The sequence below is a fragment of the Phocoena sinus genome, chromosome 11, assembly GCF_008692025.1.
Source record: "Phocoena sinus isolate mPhoSin1 chromosome 11, mPhoSin1.pri, whole genome shotgun sequence".
In the NCBI taxonomy this organism is placed as follows: Eukaryota; Metazoa; Chordata; class Mammalia; order Artiodactyla; family Phocoenidae; genus Phocoena; species Phocoena sinus.
The window spans coordinates 87,638,511-87,656,948 of NC_045773.1; the positions used below are offsets into that span (position 1 = coordinate 87,638,511).

Genomic DNA, 18,438 nt, shown 5'->3' on the forward strand with positions numbered 1-18,438 from the left:
GTAGGCATAGAGGGAACTTTCCTCAACATAATAAAGGCCATATATGACAAGCCCACAGCAAACATCATCCTCAATGGTGAAAAACTGAAAGCATTTCCACTAAGATCAGGAACAAGACAAGGTTGCCCACTCTCACCACTCTTATTCAACATAGTTTTGGAAGTTTTAGCCACAGCAATCAGAGAAGAAAAGGAAATAAAAGGAATCCACATCGGAAAAGAAGAAGTAAAGCTGTCACTGTTTGCAGATGACATGATACTATACATAGAGAATCCTAAAGATGCTACCAGAAAACTACTAGAGCTAATCAATGAATTTGGTAAAGTAGCAGGATACAAAATTAATGCACAGAAATCTCTGGCATTCCTATATACTAATGATGAAAAATCTGAAAGTGAAATCAAGAAAACACTCCCATTTACCATTGCAACAAAAAGAATAAAATATCTAGGAATAAACCTACCTAAGGATACGAAAGACCTGTATGCAGAAAATTATAAGACACTGATGAAAGAAATTAAAGATGATACAAATAGATGGAGAGATATACCATGTTCTTGGATGGGAAGAATCAACATTGTGAAAATGACTCTACTACCCAAAGCAATCTACAGATTCAATGCAATCCCTATCAAACTACCACTGGCATTTTTCACAGAACTAGAACAAAAAATTTCGCAATTTGTATGGAAACACAAAAGACCCCGAATAGCCAAAGCAATCTTGAGAACGAAAAAAGGAGCTGGAGGAATCAGGCTCCCTGACTTCAGACTATACTACAAAGCAACAGTAATTAAGACAGTATGGTACTGGCACAAAAACAGAAAGATAGATCAGTGGAACAGGATAGAAAGCCCAGAGATAAACCCACGCACATATGGACACCTTATCTTTGATAAAGGAGGCAGGAATGTACAGTGGAGAAAGGACAGCCTCTTCAATAAATGGTGCTGGGAAAACTGGACAGGTACATGTAAAAGTATGAGATTAGATCACTCCCTAACACCATACACAAAAATAAGCTCAAAATGGATTAAAGACCTAAATGTAAGGCCAGAAACTATCAAACTCTTAGAGGAAAACATAGGAAGAACACTCTATGACATAAATCACAGCAAGATCCTTTCTGACCCACCTCCTAGAGTAATGGAAATAAAAACAAAAATAAACAAATGGGACCTAATGAAACTTCAAAGCTTTTGCACAGCAAAGGAAACCATAATCAAGACCAAAAGACAACCCTCAGAATGGGAGAAAACATTTGCAAATGAAGCAACTGACAAAGGATTAATCTCCAAAATTTACAAGCAGCTCATGCAGCTCAATAACAAAAAAACAAACAACCCCATCCAAAAATGGGCAGAAGACCTAAACAGACATTTCTCCAAAGAAGACATACAGAATGCCAACAAACACATGAAAGAATGCTCAACATCATTAATCATTAGAGAAATGCAAATCAAAACTACAATGAGATATCATCTCACACCAGTCAGAATGGCCATCATCAAAAAATCTAGAAACAATAAATGCTGGAGAGGGTGTGGAGAAAAGGGGACACTCTTGCACTGCTGGTGGGAATGTGAATTGGTTCAGCCACTATGGAGAACAGTATGGAGGTTCCTTAAAAAACTACAAATAGAATTACCATATGACCCAGCAATCCCACTACTGGGCATATACCCTGAGAAAACCAAAATTCAAAAAGAGTCATGTACCAAAATGTTCATTGCAGCTCTATTTACAATAGCCCGGAGATGCAAAGAACCTAAGCGCCCATCATCGGACGAATGGATAAAGAAGATGTGGCACATATACACAATGGAATATTACTCAGCCTTAAAAACAAATGAAATTGAGTTATTTGTAATGAGATGGATAGACCTAGAGTCTGTCATACAGAGTGAAGTAAGTCAGAAAGACAAAGACAAATACCGTATGCTAACACATATCTATGGAATTTAAGGGGAAAAAATGTCATGAAGAACCTAGGGATAAGACAGGAATAGAGGCGCAGACCTACTGGAGAACGGACTTGAGGATATGGGGAGGGGGAAGGGTGAGTTTTGACAGGGCGAGAGAGAGTCATGGACATATACACACTAACAAACGTAGTAAGGTAGATAGCTAGGGGGAAGCAGCCGCAAGGCACAGGGATATTAGCTCGGGGCTTTGGGACAGCCTGGAGGGGTGGCGGGGGGAGAGTGGGAGGGAGGGAGATGCAAGAGGGAAGACACATGGGAGCACATGTATATGTATGGCTGATTCACTTTGTTATAAATCAGAAACTAACACACCATTGTAAAGCAATTATACCCCAATAAAGATGTTAAAAAAAAAAAAAAAAAAAAAAGTTAATGAGCTCCCTTTCTCATTCCTGGCAGCTGAATGTATAGTCAGTATATTTTTAGTACTTTAGGAAACCATTTTATATTCAGAATGATTTCATGATTATTTCAGAATCTCTTCTGAATGCTCCCTTGCCTATGGGTTAGCCCTAGTCTCTTCACTCATTACACTTCTAAGAAATAAATGTTTATGAATATAAAATGTTTCATAAATATGCTACTCAGAAAGAAATTGTGATCTTATTGTAATAGTCTGTCACGTGACTGGCAACCGGGATTGTAATCCCTATTCTACAATTGGTGTAGAGTTTTTTTTTTAAAATCACTTTGTATTTGTGACACACAGTCATTTAAAACTTCAAGAAAAAGCAAGAAAGGAAACGCAATTTTCAGTTGGGAAATTTAACTTGCACTGACAGGATGGCTTTAAACATAGCACTAAAATTTACTGACAGCATATTTAGACTTTTCATCTTAGAGTAAATTTTCAAAGAATCATAGTGTTTATTACTGATTATAGGACAATTTAATAATGGTAAAATGTAGAATTTAAGGGGCTCTGACCCCCCCAAACGTTCCTAATATCTGAATTACTAAAGAATGAATTACAGAGAAGTCACAGGAATACGAAAAACAGGTTATTTCTTCTATTACATTTAGCTTCATAATTATTCTTCGCAATTTTATTTTTTTATTTATTTATTTTAAAAAATTTTTGGCTGTGCCGCACGGCATGAGGGACCTTAGTTCCCTGACCAGGAATCAAACCTGCGCCTTCTGCAGTGGAAGCAGAGTTTTAACCACTAGACCACCAAGGAAGTCCCTTCTTTGCAATTTTAAAACTCAAACATAGGAATCCTGTAAGACCCTTATGATCCCAATGTCTTCTGCAGAAAAAAAGACAATGCTGCTAACTCAATGTCTTTAAAATGTGAGCTTATAAACTGCTATTTCCTATTGTGAGATTATAAGACCATAGCATGAATTTGCAATTCTCAAATTAAGAAAATAAAAGGTAATTGTCATACTAGTTTCTATCTATAGAGACATTTTTCATAAGACATATTTTAGAAGCAAAAGAAAATTTGTCGTTTGATTCTAATCATTAAATGTTCCAATATTAGATGTTCCAATATTCTCACTCAAAATTAGACTTCTCTTGTTGGATTTATTTTAAATTCCTTCAGTTTAAGTAACATGACTTCTTCATAATAAGGACACAACCAATTACTTCATGTAAGTTATCTCAAATTCAAACAATAAGCAACACTTAATGTCACAGTAATGAGAAAACCATGGCTTGTATATAGGTCAAGTACCTTGGTCAGATCATGTGGCTGGTAAGCAGCAGGGCACTGTTTTGAATTCAAACTCTCCTATGGCAAAGAGCATCTTAGGACTTAAAATTGCCTAAACTCACTGGCTTACCTAGAAAGTTATGACCTCGATATTTTAGTAACAGTTCCACATAGCAATAAAATGAGCCTGCCAGTCCGAAAACTAGCCTTCCATTTCAACCCTAATATTCAGATAACAAGACAACAGAAAAATTTTACACCTACTACTGGGCATACATCCAGAGAAAATCATAATTCAAAAAGACACATGCACCCCAGTGTTCATTACAGCGCTATTTACAATAGCCAGGTCATGGAAGCAACCTAAATGCCCACTGACAGACGAATGGATAAAGAAGATGTGGTAGTACATATATACAATGGAATATTACTCAGCCATAAAAAGGAATGAAACTGGGTCATCTGTAAAGACTTGGATGGACCTAGAGACTGTCACACAGAGTGAAAAAAGTCAGAAAGAGAAAAACAAATATCGTATATTAACGCAGATATGTGGAATCTAGAAAAATGGTACAGATGAACCAGTTTGCAGGGCAGAAATAGAGACAGATGTAGAGAACAAACATAAGGACACCAAGGGGGGAAAGTAGCAGGCGGGGTGGTGGTGGAATGAATTGGGAGACTGAGATTGACATATACACACTAATATGTATAAAACAGATAACTAATGAGAACCTGCTGTATAAAAAATAAATAAAATAAAATTCAAAAAAAAAGAAAAAGAAAAACCTTACATTGCAAACATTCCTTGGTTGGGAATAACCAAGCACATACGTATCTACTGATGATGATGAAAGTAGTATTAAATAAACCTCTTCTAATACTTTCTCTATAAATAGCCACTAAATCACTGCTAACCTCTGATATATTCTTTGAATCACTCACCTTAACCAGCAAAGTCACTTGTATTTGTAATTTGAATACCTTCCAATTTGCAGAGTTTGGTGGATAGATCATATAGTTTTAACATCTCCATTATCCAACAGATATATGGAAAAACAAACACTAAGTAAGAATGCCAGCAAAGGGATCATTTTTCAAATAAAGTAGGTTTCTGTGCAAATTCATGCCCTTTCTGAAAAATCCTTAAAGTAGCCATGTTGCAGAAAAGACAACCACCCAGACTTTTCCTAAGATTAGACAATTACCTGGCTCTGAAAGCAAACAACTGCAAGAGTCAGTGAGTTTCCATTTATTTCTTTCAATACAAGCTGAATGTGAACAGAGGAGGGGACTGTGCTAAGAATATAAAGGTAGAAAAAAAATTGTTGAGACGTGTTAGATTAATCAAGGGTGTTTTTCTCTCTGCTATAAAGAGCATTTCAAATTCATGTTGATAAAAGCTTTAGACTGAATAAGTTTGTTTGGAACTCATACATTCTGAGATGCAGGATGTGAAGTACTGAAAGTAGCACTCCAAGTTACTTGCTAAAAGGAAAAGTACATTACCAATAACTACTAACCCACAAGATTATGAGACAATAGATTATCTCATGTTGGTTATAAAAACACATCAATGTTATATACACGTATGATAAGCCAAGACAAAAGGGGCAATTTATGGTTATGTATCAACACAACTGTGACTCAACACAACTGAGACTCGTGTTACAGATACGTCTTACTATATGCTGAGAGATACCTAGGCAATCACATTTTCCAGCAAGTGATGATTCAAAAGTAGCTGGCCACCCACACAAAAACTGTTCTCATTAGGACTCTCTACCAGTACCAATATTTACTGCCCCACAGCAGTCCTGTGGATGACGAGGGTTATCTCTTCTGGCTCATAGTAAAACCTACCTTCTCTTTCCAAAACTCCTGGCAACCCTTATTAGCTCTATTTTCTGAATGGACCAAGAATTACCGAAGAAAGAGGGAGAAATCTTGAGTATTTCACTCAGTCCACAAAAGTCTTATTAACACACAACAGAAGGTCATGGCTTTCATTTTTATTTTTTTGTCTCTTCCATTGAATATAAAGATAGGTGATGAATTTCAAAATACGTCACTTACTTTAGAGTCATAAGGAAACAGAAGAGTGGTGACAGGGGAGTTATGTCAATATTATAACCTGAATCTGGTAACATCTTCTATTAGATAAGCTGAAATATTTGTAAACTCTTCAGAAAGCTAAATAAGCATGTATCTAGTAAGTAAGCATGTTACTTAGAAGACTATTATAATTTATTAAAAACACTATAATCACACAGAATTCTAGAAACTCTTACCTTGAAAAGACTGTTTGGCTCTATCTACTAACTCATCAACTGGATAACTGGCCAAATTTCCTCTGGCGTGTTTAGTTTTGCAGTAGGTACAAGCATTGAGACACCTGTTCAAACGACAGCAATAAATAAAGTTAAATTTTTAAAGACAGTGCACACTTAACACGGGAAAAAATATCCAAAACATACACCAAAGTGCTGTTTTAGTATCATTTGCCAGGTTATGTAAGAGATATAAAAAATGAATATCTACCATGCTTCATATTTATTTTATTTCCACCAGGCACAGAAATCTGCAATTTGCAATTCTGTTAAGTTTCAACTATTCAAGAAAGATTGTACAAATCCCATATTATCTTCAAATGCACACATTAATGTGGAAACAAAACTGATAAATGCTTACAATGGTTAATCAAAACAAATTAAAGATTCAAATTTTTTAAAACCAATGACATTTATTTGGCTATCATAAAACTAAAATTTTAGTATCACTTATATATACCGTATTATTCATAAATGAAAAAGCTTTTCATTTAACTTTTAACTAATGATTTAAGAATAAACAGGCAGGGACTTCCCTGGTGGCACATTGGTTAAGAATCCGCCTGCCAATGCAGGAGACATGGGTTTGATCCCTGGTCCGGAAAGATCCCACATGCCACGGAGCAACTAAGTCCATGTGCCAGAACTACTGAGCCTGCGCTCTGGAGCCCGCGAGCCACAACTACTGAGCACGCACGCCATAACTACTGAAGACCGTGCGCCCTAGAGCCCGCACACTGCAACTACTGAGCCCACGTTCTGCAACAACTGAAGCCCATGCACCTAGAGCCTGTGCTCCGCAATGAAGAGTAGCCCCTGCTCGCTGCAACTAGAGAAAGCCCGCGCACAGCAACAAAGACCCAATGCAGACAAATAAATAAATAAAATTTTTAAAAAGAATAAATAGGCAGTACAGAATTCTCATAAGAAAGTACACCCTAAGAAATCTTCAGATAATATTTTTAACTCCTTGAAATCAGAAAAAAATATTAAAACATGTCCAGTGAATGCTCTTTGGGATTATATTAGTCAAAGTAAAGAAGAATAATGACAACATTAATTTAAAAAAATCAAAAAATAGGATTAATTCCCAAAATACTTCAGACATGATACAGAATTGTTTTTTAAAAACTAAAATGTTGGACTTCCCTGGTGGCGCAGTGGTTAAGAATCTGCCTGCCAATGCAGGGCACACGGGTTTGAGCCCTGGTCTGGGAAGATCCCACATGCTGCAGAGCAACTAAGCCCATGCACCAGAACTACTGAGCCTGAGCTCTAGAGCCCATGAGCCACAACTACTGAGCCTGTGTGCCACAACTACTGAAGCCCACATGCCTAGAGCCCGTGCTCCACAACAAAGAGTAGCTCCTGCTCGCTGCAACTAGAGAAAGCCCACGTGCAGCAATGAAGACCCAATGCAGCCAGAAATAAACAAATTAATTAATTAAAAAAAAAAAACCTAAAATGTTTGTTCTACTCTTATAATTTAAAAATATAGTTTAAATAAATTTTCTTATTATAAAATTAAAGAAAAACAATTACATATAATAAGATATTCTTATGCCAGAAAGATAAGGCTCAACAACATTGAACGAAACAAAGAACAACATTTCTTCAATGATTCAACTGCTATAATAAATAGCAAGGTTTTAAAAGACCATCATTATACAAATGCTTTAAAATTTCAAACAGAGGAAAACAACTTTTAATAATTATAACTGGCCAATGTGTAATTCTGTTAATATATGACTTTAAAATACATATAAATCATTGAACTCAGGAGGCAACAATGTAATGCTTAATTTCTAATTATTTTTGCATGGAGCTCTTAAGTGAAACAAAACACACATTTTGATTTTTAACTTACCACATGTTCTTAAACAGCTAACATTCCTTTCTTCCTAAGCCATTTACACACACACACACACACACACACACACACACACACACACACACACACACACAAACTGTGGCCTCTCTCTTATGAATAGAGGTTCCAGTCTCCCAATTGTTATATGTCTTCTCTTTTCAATTTCCATCTGTTCCATAACAAGGGCAAAAAGAAAACTGGTTTGTTTTTTTTTTTGGCTTCTCCTTGGGAGAGTAACTCACTTTTGTTTAGCCCTGATTGAGCACCAGGCATTTTGCTAGATGTTTTACATACATTATCTCATTTAACTCTTCTAGAGTTGATGTTACTATCTCCATCTTACAGATGAAGAATCTGCTAACAAAAAGTCAGATAATACAGCTCATTCCACAGAAAAACAAAGGAGCATAAGATACTGTATACTATGAACAACTACACACCAACTAACTGAACAACCTAGAGTAAATAAATAAGCTAGAAATGTACAACCCACCAAGACTAAATCATGATCCCATTTACAACAGCAAAAACAATAAAATACCCAGGAATTAATGTAACCACGAAGGTGAAAGAGCTGTACAATGAGAAGTTTAAGATATTGATGAAAGAAAAAAAAAAAAATCACCAAAGCTGGAGGCATCACAGTTCCTGATTTCAAACTATATTACAGAGCTATAGTAATCAAAACAGTAGGTGCTGGTGTAAAAACAGGCAAATAGACCAACATAAAAGAATTGAGAGCCCAGGAATAAACTCACGCATATACAAGTCAACTAACATTTGACAAAGGAGCCAAGAATACTCAATGGAGAAAAGATAGTCTATTCAACAATTAGTGCTGGGAAAATTGGATATTCATATGCAAAAGAATGAAACTATCACTAACTTATACAATTGACAAGAATTAATTCAAAATGGATTAAAGACAAATGTAAGTCCAGAAACCATAAAACTCCTAGAAGAAAACACAGGGAAACAGCTCCTTGACATTGTTCTTGGCAATTTATTTTTTGGATATGACACCTAGAGCACAAGTAACAGAAGCAAAAACAAGCAAGTTGGACTGCATCAAACTAAAAAGCTTCTGTACAGCAAAGGAAACAATCAACAAAATGAAAAGGCAACCAACAGAATGGGAGAAAATATTTTCAAACCATATATCTGATTCATAATAAATTCATAATAATATATGATTATTACTCTACAATAAGGGATTCATAATATCTGGTAAGGGGTTAATATACAAAATATATTTTTAAAAACTCATGCACCTCAATAATAATAATCCAATTTTAAGACATCCAAATAATATGGATGGACATTTCTCCAAAGAAAATATTCAAATGGCCAACAGGTACAAGAAAAGATACTCAATATCACTAATCATCAAGAAAATGCAAATCAATACCACAGTATCACCTCACACTTGATAGAAAGGCTATTATCAAAAAGGTAAGAGTTAACAACTGCTGACAAGGATGTAGACAAATAGGAACCCTTGTGCACTATTGGTGGGAATGTAAATTGGTACTGCCACCATGAAAAACAGTATAGAGGTTCCTCAAAAAATTAAAAATAGAACTACTATATGATCCAGCAATTCCATTTCTGGGTTTATCTCCAAAGGAGATGAAATCACTACCTCAAAGAGGTTTCTGCAAACTCATTTTCATTGCAGCATTATCTACAATAGCCAAACATGGAAACAACCCAACTGTTCTTCAACAAATGAATGGATGAAGAAAATGTGATACGTTTAAACAATGGGATGTTATTCAGCTATTAAAAATAAGGAAAACCTGCCATTAGCAACAACATGGATGGATCTTGAGGGCATTATGCTAACTGAAATAAGTGAGTCAGAGAAAGAAAAATACTGTATGATCTCACTTATATGTGGAATCTAAAATAAACATACAAAATCTGAAAAAAACCCAACTTCATAGAAACTAAGAAAATATTGTTGATCACCAGAGGGTGAGATTTGTGGGAGGTGGGGGAAAAGGGTGAAGGTGGTCTAAAGTTATAAACTTCTAGTTATAAAATAAATAAATTCTGGGGGTGTAATGTACAGCATGGTGACTGTAGTTATCAATTTTGTATTGTATACTTCAACAGCGTTAAGAAAATAGAACTTAAAAGTTCTCATTACAAGAAAAAATCTATAATTATGTAAAACGAGGGATGTTAACTAAAACTGTTGTAAACATTTCACAATATATACATATATCAAATAATTGTGTTGTGCACCTTAAACTTACACAATGTTATATGGCAATTATATCAGTAAAACCGTGGAGGAAAAATCAGGTAAGTAGCTTGTCTGAGACATGTAACAGCTAAAATTCAAATATAAGCCTGCCAAATTTCAAATTCCCTCCTGTTTCCATACCAAGCTGCCTCCCCAGAATAAATATGTATCAAATATCCTAGCTATAGACAAATGCAGATAAGAAATAATAGTAAGATAGGCAATCATCTGACATGAGATATAAAATAATACAACACATATATTCAAAGATATGGCTGGTATTCATCATCCTGTGTATGGAACTGTTTGTTTAAAATCTGTTTCTCTCCTTTATTCTTTGGAAATCTAAGGCTAGGCTTCTTGTCCATCCACTGGCCCAAACTAGTTATTTCACCGTTGTTGTTTATAAGTTCTGTTTTTCATCCAGCTGCTGCTCTGTGGCAAAATATGTCACCTTGTTTGTCTTGCCATGGTTTTTAAATTCTACTGCTCAGGTCCTCCAAGCTGATTCCTCTCTCTGTCCTTCTCCTCGGTGGCTTCATGATGGGCTCGATGCAAAAGACCCCTTATTCATTCATGGGATCCCCCCTCATGACTGCCATTCACTCAAGTTGAATCAGCACCGTTCTGAGGAATCTGCTCTCTCTACCCTCGATACTACTTATTCCCAATGGAGAGCTCCATAAATTAAGTGGACAATCTCGATAAAAGCTAATACTATTTCTAACTTGGGCTGTTTCTTAAAAATAACTTTCTTAAGGGACACTAGCCTAGAGAAGGGGAAGGAAAACAGAAGGGAAACATGTATTTTAAATATTTATAACATAAATCAATTAACACACATAAAACACTTAGAATACTGCCGGCACCTAGTAAGTGATCAGTAACTTTAATGCAACTGTTCTAAACAATTCTGTAAGGAATTAATTATGCACTATCATGTTCCAGGGGTACCTAACTTTATGGAACAGATGTGTTGCTGATAGGTTGACTTAAATCAACTATGGAAACCAAATCATGTTTTCCTACTGGCTCTTAATAAAGGTGGAAATGTATTACCCCCCCCCATGGAAAAATCACTCATGAAAATGTACTGAAACATTTAAATAAAACAAGCTGATATTTGGGAACATTTATAATAATCAAAATAAGCCAGTAAGTATAAATAGTACATTAAGAATTCAAAATATTCTTCACTAAATTGCTCCCTTGGGGTTAATTAGAGTTGTTGATGTGATATACTTTTGAAGTTCTAAACTCTTTATTGTATAAGATGGGTTCATCCTTATCTGCAATTACCAAAGTAATACTTCATATTATTTCAATAAAGTAAAAATTTCTATAGAGAGCATTTCTATAAGCATGTTATAACAGCACTAATCAAGCATTAAATCTGCTATGTCTTACATTTTAAAAGGAGAGATATTTGTTATAATACACAGGAAAAATACCCAATACAAAATCAGAAAAGAAAGAAAGAGCTTTTGCATGCTATTTGGTTTAAAAACAATCTTCTCAAACACCAGGAATTATGATGACCAATCATTTCAACATGACAAGCCTCCAACAAAATAAAAGGATTCATCATAGAAACCTTTAGTAGTTTCAGTTATCTGTAAACAATTAAATAATTGTCTAAGAGTAAGAACACTGAGCCGGTTTCTTTAACCGTCACAAAACAAAAGATCTTTGAGGGTTGACTGTTGAAAGCCAAAACCAAAAAGAGATGGCTGTTGAACTGCAAGGAAGAGGCAAAATCCTGAACAGACATAGCCTGTTGTGATAGAAGGATAAAGGTAGCACACCCTACCTACTCATCTTTGTACAGGTTGTTATATGGCCACAGGCCAAGAAATAACTAAAAACCTCAAAAGCAGAGACAGACTGGGCATTTAATATAGCAGTATAACTCAAGTCTTAAAAAGCATCTGTGGTAGAATATTTTTAAATTACAGAAACTAAATATGTGAAATAACAACAAATTTTCACAATTAAAATTAAAAATTAAAATATTTCAGAGGGTTCAAATGCACAACAACATGCCAATTTGATACCAAAACCACATAAAGCAAAGAAAAATTAAAAGTTTTAATACATTAGGCTTTTTCTTCTAAAGAGCATCTTTAGATATCAGAAGTTTGGGAATAATTTAAAAATCAGAGTTATACTTTTTTTTTTTTTTTTTTTTTTTGGCGGTACGCGGGCCTCTCACTGTTGTGGCCTCTCCCGTTGTGGAGCACAGGCTCCGGACGCGCAGGCTCAGCGGCCATGGCTCACGGGCCCAGCCGCTCCGCGGAATGTGGGATCCTCCCGGACCGGGGCACGAACCCTGTCCCCTGCATCGGCAGGCGGACTCTCAACCACTGCGCCACCAGGGAAGACCCAGAGTTATACTTTTAAAGTTTCACCCACACTAAATATCACTTTTTTTAAGGCGAAAAAAAGCTTATGTGACTCAGGATTCTGCTTCTCTCTGCTTAGGGTCAAAGATAATTTGAAATATGCAGAAACTATTGTTTTAACAATAACATTAACACTTCAAACTAACATTCTGTGCCACTCACATAATTTAATCCTTATTTATTTTTAATCAGTTGACAGAGCATTATCTTTCTCAAAGCTTCAAACTTTACAAAATAAGCCCTTCACAGAGCAAAACCTTGGAAAAATCACATTGTGGCCTTCCATATGGAAGCCTCCTGAAGCAAAGAAAAAACAAAAACTCAGGAAATAGAAGGTTCACACACTGTAGGCTGTGCCAGACTTGATTGTTAAATATAGCCTATTGTGAGCCCTCATCATGGTTTTTAAAGTATTTTAAAGTATTTCCAGGAAAATTACAAACTTTTTGATCTTTTAAATAAATACAAGAGATACTCTTAGCAAAATCTGATTGGATCTTCAAATGATAATTCCTATTTGCCAAGATCAAAATCCTGAACAAGCAAAGGAAAAATAACACCTGAAAAACTAGCAGAATATATCCTAAATTCTTTAAGCTTCCTGTGGCCAGGACTCCTCCAATGTAACAAATCTCTCCACCTGAGTTACTGCCTCGATCTCCAATCTCAATCTCCTACCCCAAAAATTCATTCTAATAATTACCACCTCTGTCTTTAACTGTAATTGTGCCCTTTGTGGAGTTCCTTTTCATCTGGGGGGGAGGGGGAGAGAGGGGGGTCAGAGGTAGGTCTGGGCACCCAGCTGCTAACCCTTCTATCTGTACAAAATTTAAAAACAATTGCAGCTATATTTTTTCCTTATCCTACCCCCATTAGCTGCTATGCTATATCCTTTGTTTCAAAAACTTGTGCCATCGTATTTAAACTCTGTATCCTTATTTCTCATTCCCTTTACCTGAAAGAGATATCCTTATCATCATCACCCATCAATCTCTATAAAAATCATCACAAGGGCTTCCCTGGTGGCGCAGTGGTTGAGAGTCCACCTGCCGATGCAGGGGACACAGGTTCGTGCCTCGGTCCGGGAAGATCCCACATGCCGCGGAGCGGCTGGGCCCGTGAGCCATGGCCGCTGAGCCTGCGCGTCCGGAGCCTGTGCTCCGCGACCCTAGAGGCCACAACAGTGGGAGGCCCGCGAACCGCAAAAAAAAAAAAAAAAAAAAAAAAAATCATCACAAGCTTTAAAATCATTTGGGTTATGGGAGGTGCTAATAAAAGATGGTTGCTGAATGCTTGCCAGACACTCAGCCATACACTTATATTGTTTCATTTATCCTCACAACAATCTTGATGTAAGTATCATTATCCTTAATTTTCATACAGGAAAGTGAGGCCGAAAGGGATTTAAAAACTAACCCAAAGTTGCATAGATGGCCAAGTGAAAGATGCAATCAATCTTATCTGAAATTCTTTTATCACTGATTGTACTCTACTTCTCTTAAGATACAATAACTTACTCTAGGTAAGAATACGTGATTGTTGGGAAGGATTATGGGAAGATGGCACAGTGGGAAGCTCCAGGAATCTGTCTCCCCACCTAGACAACTGCACTGGCAGAATCTGTCTGGTGTAACTATTTTGGAACTCTGGAGTCAGCTGAAGGCTAGCAACTTCCAAGGGAAGATTTGAATGATAAATTGCCCAACAACAACGAAATAAACATAGGACATTTTCCAGAACAGACCATATGACCACAAATTAAGACTCCAAATACTTTATTTTTTTTAAGATTTTTTTTTTTTGATGTGGACCATTTTTTTAAAGTCTTTATTCAGTATGTTACAATATTGCTCCTGTGTTATGTTTTTTGGTTTTTTGGCCGAAAGGCATGTGGGATCTTAGCTCCCTGACCAGGGATCGAACCCACACCCCCTGTATTGGAAGGCAAAGTCTTAACCACTGGACTACCAGGGAAGTTCCCCAAATATTTTAAAAGATAGATATCATACAAAGTTTCTTCTCTGACCACAAGAGAATGAAGTCAGAAATAAGTAATAAAAAGAAGAGGGAAAATTCACAAAATTGTGGAAATTAAGCAATACACTTTTAAATAACCTATGAATCAGAAAAGAAATCACAAAAGAAATTAGAAAATACTTAGAGATGAACAAAAACAAACACCACACACCAAAACTTATGGGAGGCAGATAAAGGAGTTCTATGGGGAAATTTCAAAGCTAGCCATAAACACTTAAAAAAGAAAGATCTCATATCAATACCCAACTTTACAATGTAAGTATACAGAAAGAGAAGAATAAACTAAAATCAAAGCTGGCAGAATGAAGGAAATAAAGATTTTAGAAAAGGTAAACAAAATAGAGAATAGAAAAACAAAAGAGAAAATCAACAAAACTGAAAGTTGATTCTTCAGAAAGATCAATAAAATTGACAAACCTTTAGCTAGATGGACTAAGAACAAAAAGAGGAGACTCTAGAGCTTCCCTGGTGGCGCAGTGGTTGAGAGTCCGCCTGCCGATGCAGGGGACATGGGTTCGTGCCCTGGTCCGGGAAGATCCCACATGCCATGGAGCGGCTGGGCCCACGAGCCATGGCTGCTGAGCCTGCGTGTCCGGAGCCTGTGCTCCTCAACGAGAGAGGCCACAACAGTGAGAGGCCTGCGTACTGCACAAAACAAACCAAAAAAAAAAAAAAAAAAGAGGAGACTCTAGTATAATCAGAAATGAAAGTGGGATATTACTACTCATTCTAAAGAAATAAAAAGGATTATAAGGGAGTAACATGAACAATTGTACACCAACAAATTGTATTACCTAGTTGATAAGAACAAATTCCTGGAAACAAAAAAACTACCCAGACTAAACCATGAAGAAATAGAAAATCTGAATATATCTGTAACTAGTACAGAGCTTGAATCAGTAATCAAAAATCTCCCAACAAATAAAAGTTCTGAACCTGATTACTTCACTGGTGAATTCTATCAAACATTTAGAGAAGAACTAATACCAATTCCTCTCAAACTTTTCCAAAAACTGAATAGAAGGGAACATTTTCGAACTCATTCTCTGAGGGCAAGATTACCTTGATACTCAAGCCATCCAAAGACACTGAAAGAAAACAAAACCACAGACCAATATCCCTTATGAATATCAATGCAAAAATCCTCAACAAAAAAGATGCTAGCAAACAGAATTCAGCAGCACATTAAAAGAATTACACACCATGACCAAGTGGGATTTATTCCTGGAATGCAAGGATGGTTCAACAGTGTGAATTGATCAATGTAAACGTCATATCAACAGAATGAAGGAGAAAAAAAAGAAAACATGATCATCTGAATTGATGTAGAAAAAAAGCATTTGACAAAATTCAACATCTTTTCATTATAAAAACAATCAACAAACTAGAAATAGGAACTCCCTCAACATAATAAAAGCTATAAGTGAAAAACCCACAAAGAACCTCATTTGCAGTGATAAACAACTGAAAGCTTTTCCTCTAAGATGAGGAACAAGGCAAGGATGCCTACTTTCACCACTTCAACATAATACTGGAAGTTCTAGCTTGATCAATTAGGCAAGTAAAAGAAAGAAGGGGCATCCAAGTAGAATCTGTTTGCAGATGGTGCTATTTATAATAGCATCAAAAAGAATAAAATACCTACGAATTAACTTAACCAAAGCGCTGTGAGACTTATGCAATGAAAACTACAAAACACTGCTGAAAGAAATTGAAGAAGACATAAATAAAGGGGAGTACACCCCATATTCATAGATTAAAAGACTTAATATCATTAAAATGTCAATATTACCCACAGTGATCTAAAGATTCAGTGCAATCCCTTTCAAAATTCCAATGACATTTTTTGCAGCAACAGAAAAATCTATCCCAGAATTCATATGAAATCTCAAGGTACCCCAAACAGCCAAAACAATCTTGAAAAAAAAAAAAAACTGGAGGACTCACAGTTCCTGATTTCGAAAACTTTCTATAAAGCTACATTAAAACAGTGCGGTACTGACATAAACACAGACATATAAACTAGTGGAATAAAACAGAGAGCCCCAAAATAAACCCTCTTGTATATGGTCAGATGATTTTTGACAAGAGTGTAAAGACCATTCAATGAGATGAGGACAGTCTTTTCAACAAATGATGCTGGGAAAACTAGATAGCCATATGCAAAAGAATAAAGTTGGACCTTTACCTAACACCGTATACAAAAATTAACTCAAAATGGATCAAGGACCTACATGTAAGACCTAAAATAATAAACCTCTTAGAAAAAAACAAAGGACAAAAGCTTCACAACACTGGACTTGGCAATGATTTCTTGGACATGACATCAAACGCACAGACAACTTAAGAAAACAGACAAAGGACTTCAGGAAAAGTTTTTAATTTTTTGCATCATTATCAACAGAGTAAAAAGGCAACCCACAGAATTGGAGATAATATTTGCCAACTACACACCTGATAAAGGATAATACCCAGAATATATAGAGAACTCCAAAAACTCAACAACAATATCAAAAAACCAAACAACCCAATTCAAAAATGGGCAAAGGACTTGAGTAGACATTTCTCCAAAGAAGATCTATGAATGCCTAATAAGCACATGAAAAGATACTCAACATCACTGAATCAGTAGGGAAATAAGAGTCAAAACTCCAATGAGATACCACCTCACACCAATTAGGATTGCTATTACCAAAAAAACAAAAGAACAAGTGTTGGAGAAAATGTGGAGAAACCAGAATCCTTGTGCACTGCTGGTGGGAATGTAAAATGGTACCCACTGTGGAAAACAGTATGGTGTTTCCTCAGAAAATTAAAAGTAGAATTACCATATATGATCCAGCAGTTCCACTTCTAGATATATACACAAAAGAATTGAAAGCAGGGTCTTGAAGAAATATTTGTACAATCATATTCATGGCAACAGCAGTGTTATTTACAATCAATAAAATATGGAATCAACCCAAGTGTCCATCGATGGACAAATGGATAAGCAAAATCAATGGAATATTATTCAGCCTTTAAAAGGAAGAACATTCTGCAATACACTACAAAATGAATGAACTTTGAGGACTTTATGCTAAGTGAAATAAGCAAGTCACAAAAAGACTTGATTCCACTTATACGAAAGTACTTGGAGCAGTCAAATTCATAGAGACAGAAAGTAAAATGGTGGTTGCCAGGGCCTGGGGAGAGGGGGAAAATGGGGAGCTATTGTTTAATGAGTATAGAGTTTCAATTTTACAAGACAAAAAGACTTATGGGGTTGGATGTTGGTGATGGCTGCACAGCAATGTGAATGTATTTAATACCACTGAACTGTACACTTAAAAATGGTTAAGATGGCAAAATGGTTATGATGGCAATTTTTTTTTTTTTTTGCGGTACGCGGGCCTCTCACTGTTGTAGCCTCTCCCGTTGCGGAGCACAGGCTCCGGACACACAGGCTCAGCGGCCATGGCTCACGGGCCCAGCCGCTCTGCGGCATATGGGATCTTCCCGGACCGGGGCACGAACCCGTGTCCCCTGCATCGGCAGGTGGACTCTCAACCACTGCGCCACCAGGGAAGAACCCGATGGCAACTTTTATGTTACTTGTGTTTTACCAAAATTTTTTAAAAAGAATACATGATTATTTGTGGGCTTAATGCACAGGAGATTATAGTTTACTTAAAAAAATAGGCATGTATCTTACTCGGCTTACTATCTGATGTAGTAACTTACTATCTAACACAGTAACTTGTATACTATTAGAATATCAACAAATACTCAGTTATGGGTGATTTCATAATGAACCAGACGAGATGTCAAGCCAATACTTTGTTACAGAGTCGGGAGCAGTGCTTAGCAGAAAATGGGCTGGCAATTATTAATTCTACCTGCTTAGAAACACATCCAGAAAG

The 18,438-nt window shown here is 36.3% G+C and overlaps 1 protein-coding gene across 3 annotated transcripts in view; it reads right to left on the reverse strand.

Moving 5' to 3' along the window:
* Positions 1–18,438, reverse strand: part of CDKAL1 (CDK5 regulatory subunit associated protein 1 like 1) — a 659,509-nt gene that overhangs the window by 364,776 nt on the left and 276,295 nt on the right. For all 3 annotated transcript variants that reach the window (XM_032650160.1, XM_032650162.1, XM_032650163.1), the window contains one exon: positions 5,938–6,041. In XM_032650160.1, the coding sequence (XP_032506051.1) occupies positions 5,938–6,041 (104 nt within the window). The remainder of the gene's footprint in view (positions 1–5,937; positions 6,042–18,438) is intronic.